We start from the raw sequence: 7,863 nt of genomic DNA, 5'->3' as shown, positions 1-7,863 counted from the left end.
GATGAGCCATAGCACAATGCACATACAAGTAGTCCTTGACTTACAATGGTTCATTTAGTGAATGTCTGAAGTTACAACGGTGCTGAAAAAAGTGACTTATGACTGTTTTTCACACTTAAGACCGTTGTAGCATGATCAAAATCCAGGTGCTTGACAACTGACTCATATTTATGATGGCTGCAGTGTCCCCCGGTCATGTTTGTAACCTTTTGACAAGCAAAGTCAAGGGCGAAGCCAGGATCACTTAACAACTACAGTGCTTCACTTAACAACTGTGGCAAGGTAAGTCATAAAATAGAGCAAAACTCACTTAACAAACATCTCACTTAGCAACCAAAATTTTGGGCTCAATTAGGATTGTCAAGGGCTGTATATAGTGAGCCCTGGTGGCACAGTAGTTAGAGTTCAGTACTGCAGGCTGACTGCCAGCTGCCTGCAATTTGGCAGTTCAAATCTCACCAGGCTCAAAGTTGGCTCAGCTTTCCATCCTTCCGAGGTGGGTAAAATGAGGACCTAAATTGTTGGGGGCAATATGTAAACCACTTAGAGAGGGCTGTAAAGCACTGTAAAGCAGTATATAAATTTAAGTGCTATTGATATTGCTATACCATCCAATTTCCCTCAGTGTTACATTTCTGGATTATTCCAAGAGGGGTACTCTAAATAGATGGATAACCAGCACGGATCATTTAATCCTGATTGTCTCTGGCTACATCTAGGCTTACAACTGGAATATTGGTGAAAATCATAAAAGGCACTCAATAGGATGGGAAGAGGCCAGAAGAGGATTTGTTATTCTAAGTCTTGTATAAATACCAGGTCACCCTCCTCATTTGCAACCATGTCGTGGAAATGGAAGATGTTATTGGTCTAACTTTGAACAGCAGTACTCTGAATGTAGAAGAAATCAAAAGATGGTCAAAACATAAGTGATCACTTCTGACATTTCCCTGTAGTATGCTCTGCATTGCCAAACTCATGCACCCAATTTGACCTTCAGTTTCAATGGATAACCTTTACTTCATTTCCTCAATGTCCCATTTGGAATTTAACATCACTGGTAGCAACATTTATTGGTGGTAGATTTATGCTAGAAAATATATGGGTTGGGATTGCTCTGTAGATCTTTATTAAATAACTTAAATCACTGTGTGCAGTGTTTGCATTTTTCAGACTGGCAAAGCCAGCTCTTTTTTCAAGCTCCTCCTCAGCTAAATGGCTACTAGCTTTTTCAGTTCTCTAAAATATATTAAGAAGGACTGGAATGAGCAAGCAAAGGAATAAGAGTGGAGACAAACACATTGAAAGCAGAAAAAGGTGCAAGTGGTTCTGAATTCCAATGCTGTATAGGTAATGTATTTTGATAGCAACAACGGTAATTGTGGAAATCTATAAATTGCATGGAATCCTGCTCTGACCTAGTTGTCTCAGAAGCTAAGTTAGGTCAAACAAAGTTAGTACTTGGATAGGAAATTGGGAAGTTGAAAAAACATCCTAGAAGGCAATGGCAAAACAACTTTCATATGCCTGCAAAAACAACTACAGTAGTTTGGTTATCAAGCTACCACAAGCCAAGATTTTCTTCAAGGAGACTCCACCTTTACTCTTAACTCTTAATTTCCAGAGATATTAGCAGAACCTAGCAAAAAGATCCCGCCATATTAAACTGGTCAAGGATAGGATAGTGTGGTGTTTAAACTAGAAAATGTTCACCTGTGCTTTTCCTTTTTAAGGCCATCTATAACGTGACTGATATCATCACAAGTTTATTGCAAGACATCCAGATAACTTGTTTTGCTTTGATTATAGTAAAGTACTGTACACCAGTACACAGTGTACTTTAAATATCACACTTTCCTTGCCTAGGAACTTATCTAAACCCGGATATAAGTACACACTTATAGGATAGGAGAGCACACCAGGTCATAAGTAATCTGTGAAATGAACAAAATATAGTTTGTGGGACTTACCATTTATTACCAAGCCTCAGGGGGGGGAAAGGCTCTCTCTTTTGGCAGAGAACCAATTGTTAAAAGCATAATAGTGTAACCACGATCATTTGCTCTCTGCAGTCAAATTGGCTTTGGTTCTATCACCTCCTTTGTGGATAGATCTGATAGGTTGTGAAATTAAAAGAATCAACATTTCATCACCTGTTTTCACTTGAAGGTCTGGTTGGATGGCTAATCTTTATTTTTTCTTTCTGTTCCATCCTACTCCTTGCCAATAGAGGTTTGTATCTTGCCTAATGAGGTGTGTTGTCAGTGCCAATGAACCACAGTACCCTTTTTATGAACTGTTGACTGAACAGCATCTTTCTGGCCTTCAGGCCATTTTGCAAAGAGCCATATGGTCCTCTTGAAGACTTTAATTTTAATAACAAATTATAAACCAGTGCTGTGATGACATTTTCCGCAAATGCCCCATTAATTTAAACATGTATTCCTTACAACTGTAGTACATTTAGTAATGTTGCATCATTTCACTTTTGCTAATAATAGCTGGTCAAACTTATTTCTTCTTGAATGTTTGTTGAAATGAGAGAGTGCTCTGTTTAACATTAGTGGATGGATCTCTTGTTCTTTTTCTGCTATGCTCACGAAGGGCCAAAATTTTATTTGTGCTGAACCCTCCTATTTTCCTCACAATAACCCAGTGAGGTGAGTGGGCTGAGAAAGAGTGACTGTCACAATCACCCAACTGGCTTTCATATTAAGGTGGGTCTAGAACTCACAGGCTCCTGATTTTTAGCCTGGTGCCTTAACCACTACACCAAACTAGCTCATTTAACATCATATTTTGATTTATTTCTGAATCTGTTGGCCTATTTCAGCCATCTCATGTCATAGTGGTTAAGTTGTAATTTAGGAGTGGTCAGATCCAGCCATGGAAACTCACTTGTTGACTTTGGGACAGCTACTTTTTTTCAACCAAACTTACTTCAGACAATTATTGTGCAGAAAAATAGGAGGGAACACAATGAATAGAACCTTGAGTTCCTGAATGAAAGACAAGCTATAAATAAAGTCTGTTGGATAGTTTTAGTTTTAGATTTCAGAACCTTATTCTCACCTTAAAGATGTATAAAAATTCAAGTTAATACTTCTTCCCTTTCATTCTGTGCTTCTTTCTGTACATAGACAATATACAGTTTGCTGACTTTTAAAAAGCCACTTCCAATATTCATGGTATGCATAGTTCTACATTTACATTTCCCTTCATCGAAGCAGCCTTTTGATTACAGAAATAAAAGTTTGTTTTTGTATGCTTGATTTTTAGTTTTGGAGTAAGCACCATTGGTTTTGGAAAAGGATATGTATCCATTTAAAATAAAACAAAACATAACATGACCAATTCCCATTCTTTATGTATTTTTGAAATATGCTGTAACAAACGGCCTCAACCCGTTAGGCCCATGCCAGCCAAAATCTTGAAGCCACGCTAACTTTTCTCTGCCCAGATGTCTATCACTTTAGTGCCACCTGTGATATCGGCTCTCTCGCTTTGTGCTAAGGTGGCCTCCGTGAGTGGATTGTGAATCTTGAATGGGATCTTAGGCGGTGGTTATCCACTTGCCCAATACAGGATACCACGCACTCTTGCTACTATAACTGAAGTCTCCATTTGTCAATCTCTGGTATCGGAAGCCTCCCTCCAGGCAGAATTATTGTCCGAATCCCTGCAAGAACAATGAGTCAAGAATCGCCATTGACGGTAATAGGCGTTACTGCTTCCTATTTTTTTTTAATCAGGGAAGAGCTTAAACCTCAGCAAAAAACGGCTGCCTCCGCGAAGACCAATAGGACGAATACTGCGCGCTGTTCGCCGAAGAAAAGACTGCTCAAAAGTACCAACAAATGAGATCTCCTGATCACTGCAAAGCTTCGGTATCTCCCCATTCAAGGGTGGGGGGGGGAAGCGAGCGAACAAAGAAACGCTCCTCGCTTTCTTGACAGGAATCATTACACGAAGACGTTGTTTTTACGCAGCCCCGTGGTAAAAGCCAGAAAGCCTACATTAAAACGCCCTCAGGACGCTTCTTCGCCCGGGCGTATCCATTCTCCCCGCAACCTTGCAGCGATTCTGCCTCTGCGGGGGAAATTCGAGCCGCGCTTCTACTATGGGCTCGGAAGCCCCCCGAGAAACAAGAAAGCGCGCCGCAATCCACGCTCTACGGAGAACCTTATTCCCTCGTTTCCAAATTGTTGAGACCTTCCCCGATTAATCCGTTTCGCCCCATCCCGATGTGCTTATGGTCAACTAGGTTTGTTTTCCAAAGCCGTTCATTCCTCTCTCGGCTACCCGTTTGGGTTAAAACAAAAAGAACAGGCCTTTCACGTATCTCTGTCTCCCCGGGCTAACAAGACAAAAGTTACGCTACTTCCTCAGTTTTGTGTGGGTGCGTGTGTGTATTGCTTTTTGTAAAAAAAAAAAAAAAAAAAAACGATGGTAATGACAACAACGAAGCACGGTCTCAACGAAGAGCCGTTGGCGACTGCAAACAAAGAGAGCCGAGAGCTGCACACGGGTTGGGTGTCATGTTACTGAAGGCGCTGTTTAAAACATTCGATCCCCGCCACCGCCTTCCCATTCCCCACCTCCAAACACAGCCGTGACGGACAAGTCGCGCTACCCAATGGCGAAAACAGAGGGAGTTTTGGCGCCTGGCCACCCTGGGCTTTTCGTCCAATAGAGAATGGGGCTAGGCGGGACGACGCCCTGGGTAGAATGGAGGCTCTACCAATGGCAAGAGTGTTATTGCAAAGAAATAGTATTATGCTAATCGATGTTTTGCTCGAACTCACTCGGTGAGAGCTTTAAAAAGCCAAGCAGCCCGGGCAGGCTGGTAGAAGCGGAGTGAGGTACGGCGGGTGAGAGTGAGTTTGGGGCGCAACGGGTGGTTCTTTTGGGCTTAAAGGGCGGCGAAATCCTTGTCCTCCACTTCGACTCTGATTTGGATTTGTAAAGAGGCTCGGAGCCGCTCGGCTACTCTTCTTCGCCATCTCCACCTCCGGGCGAAGGAACCTGCCCGCTCCCTTATCGCCGCTGCCGCCACCATGTCCAACGTGCACCTCTCTAGCGCCTCGGCTCTGGAGCGCCTAGCGGCTCGCCGGACATTCCCCTTGCACGCTCGCACCGGGGTGTGCAGGAACCTGTTTGGTCCCGTGGATCACGACGAGCTCAACCGGGAGCTGAAGAGCAAGTTGCGGGAGATCTGCGAGGAGGGCCAGAAGCGCTGGGGCTACGATTTCCAAACAGAGACGCCGCTGGCCGGTTCGGGCAGGCTGCAGTGGGAAGAGGTGGACGGAGAATCCGTGCCCGCTTTCTACAGGGAAACCCTACAGGTTGGGAGGTGCCGCTTCCCGGCGCTGATGGTCAGATCGACGGCTCCGCCTGGAGGCGAGGAGGCGTCCCTTGAGCCTGATCCCCGAGACCCTCACCAGGAGCTGGGGCTTTCTTCGACCCCCTCCCCACTTAGCCCGCACGACAACACGGCCGCCTTGGAAGGCACGACGTCGGCAGGCGAGGAGCGCCTCAGCCAGGAGGACAAGGCCGACCAGCGCCACAGCTACTCAGGGATTATAATCAAGCCTATCCCGTGTGTCGCTGCGGCTCTTAAAAGAGCATCGTCAACCGGCGTGGCTCACATCACAGGTAAGGCAGAGATGTTGCATCAGTCTTACCCGCCCGCATTAAAATATTTGCCCCGAGGCTCCCAACCTCCCCCGTTACGGGAAGCTAATCTCCCCCGTGGTCCGTCGTCGTCGTCCCCTTCCTCCCCCATTATGCGTGCTCTGGAGAGTGCCTAGACGTCGCCCCGAGGCGCTGGCTCTGTTTAAGATTCCGCACAGGTCCCTGGGGCTGGGCTGGGCTGGAAAATGCTTACGCAGCACATCGCGCTCTGCAGGCGAGTCCTTCGCGGCTGCCTCCTTTGCGACGTAAACAAACCCTACTAGCTGCAGCGCTCGGCTTTGGCGGACAGGGGGAGCCCAGAGCTCGGGCTGGTCGACGGCCATGCGAAGAGCCCAGCAGGGCGGGGTCCCTTGTACGCGAAGCGATTGTGTTGTTTTTTTCCCCCGACGGGTCCTGGTTCTAATGGGTGTGTCTCTGAAACGAAAAAGTTTTGGCTGCTGCAGTGCTCCCCTCCTCCCCTCCCCCATCCAAGCCCGACTAATTTTTCTTCCCTTTACCCTCTTAAGATTTCTTCGCGAAGCGGAAAAGAGTCGTAGACAGAGTGTCCGGGGATCATAGCAGCCCGTTGGCAACTTCGGTCACAGCGGTGCCTAACGAGCAGACACCCCGGAAAAGGCTCCGATGAACGAGGTGAGAGCGCGGGCTGGCACTTTGAGTTTCCTCCTCTCCTTCCTACTAGCCCCTGCCCTGGACCATTCGCAAGGTCGGCCTCTTGGGCCCTTTTCCCCAAAGGAGAGGAAGGGAAGGGTTTAAATTTCAACGGGATTAGTACAAAAATCGGAGCGAGCAGTGAAGGACACAGCTCCTTTAGCACCGGAGCTAGTGCGCGTAGACCCATCTGTTAAATTAGATGGAGGACCTGAGGGAGAACCCCTTGCAGACTAGAAAGAGAAGGTAAATCTAACCCTGCCTTTAAAAAAACGCTGGCGTAGAAGCAAGCCTTATAGATACATTAGATGCTTTCCCTCCTTCCTGAAGTGTAGATCTGGGATGACATTTGGTGAACAAAGTGTACAAAAAGGAGAAGGCTGTTTCTTTCCTCCTTAAGACTCCCACAGTTGTGGTGACTCATTTGTGAATTGGGGGGGGGGGAGTGGCCCAGCTTTTGTGTTAGCCTGTTCCCCTGAGCTGCAGTATCTGGGACAGTTTTCTGCACATACTTGACTAGTGGTGTGATCTTTTCTCTTTTCAGATTTTGCACTATATAACACCGAAGTGATTGTTTCCTTGGAAACACAAGAGCTTGAGAGGCCCTTCCTCTCCGTGTGTCAAAGGGGCTGGCGAGTGAGACCAGACCAGCGTAAGGAAGAAGAGTCCCCTGTTTTTTTTCCCCACTCCTCTTCTAACTCGTGCCTCGAAGGAACTGCTTGAATCTCCATGTAGCAAAAGTGGCTGACTACAAGTCGCCTGACGGAGCAGTGTTAATTTACAACTGTGCAATGTATTATGTTTTTTATATATATATAAATATATTAAAAATGTATTATGCCTAATGTGAGTACACTGGCCAGAAGTGTAAAAGCTTTAAAGTCACCTATATAAAATGTTTAATCTCTGCTGAATTCTCAGTGCAAAAAGAAACAAAACCCCACAAAAAAACAAAAGTATAATTTGTAAAAAAAAAATGCAAACAACTTAAAGAGTTATACTAACTTATATTTTCTATTTATGTCAAAGGGTGGATAACTTTGGTTGAAACCCAGTAGTGAGCTTTTGTGTCTCCCCCCCCCCCCCATTTGGTTAAGCCAAAGGGCACTATATATTTGCTTTTGTTGTTATTTACAAAAATGTAAATTTATTTTTATAGTGGGATTTTGCATTCACAAAATGTAGCTATGAATCAAAATTACATTTAGTTATACTTGAAAAAAATCTCATAATGGTTCCTGAGCTGGTCTGTACCACTGCCATCCCAAACCTATGCTACAATGTTAAAATAAAAAGGAATCAAGTGTCTTGTTAACAGTATTTATTGCTTTTACTTTCACTTTTAAGCAGAACATTGTAAAAATGCACATGCACCCTTGTTTTCTTTTTAAAAATCCTCTCTAAATGCAGCTAATCACATATAGGTAGTCTTTCCGTTAGTGACCACAATTGGGAAAAGTAACTTGGTTGTTGTTTGAAGCAGCTGCTAAATAAAATTGTGCTTCAGCTTTTCTTTGCTTT

General features: G+C 44.9%; 1 protein-coding gene across 1 annotated transcript; it reads left to right on the top strand.

Moving 5' to 3' along the window:
- The first annotated feature begins 4,802 nt into the window (after positions 1 to 4,802).
- On the top strand, positions 4,803 to 7,662 carry CDKN1C (cyclin dependent kinase inhibitor 1C). Its single transcript, XM_032230322.1, has 3 exons — positions 4,803 to 5,655; positions 6,201 to 6,324; positions 6,887 to 7,662. Exons 1-2 carry the CDS (start codon positions 5,058 to 5,060, stop codon positions 6,317 to 6,319), a joined length of 717 nt encoding a protein of 238 aa, XP_032086213.1. The 5' UTR covers positions 4,803 to 5,057; the 3' UTR covers positions 6,320 to 6,324; positions 6,887 to 7,662.
- The last annotated feature ends 201 nt before the right edge of the window (positions 7,663 to 7,863 follow it).

The sequence above is a fragment of the Thamnophis elegans genome, chromosome 1 (genome assembly GCF_009769535.1).
Source record: "Thamnophis elegans isolate rThaEle1 chromosome 1, rThaEle1.pri, whole genome shotgun sequence".
In the NCBI taxonomy this organism is placed as follows: Eukaryota; Metazoa; Chordata; class Lepidosauria; order Squamata; family Colubridae; genus Thamnophis; species Thamnophis elegans.
This window is presented reverse-complemented; position numbering and strand designations above follow the sequence as displayed.

Excerpts from the sequence above, each read along its gene's own strand:
- CDKN1C (XM_032230322.1), top strand. The coding sequence starts at position 5,058 with ATGTCCAACGTGCACCTCTCTAGCGCCTCGGCTCTGGAGCGCCTAGCG. Across the intron at positions 5,656-6,200 it reads CGGCGTGGCTCACATCACAG|ATTTCTTCGCGAAGCGGAAA; the intron begins GTAAGGCAGAGA and ends TACCCTCTTAAG.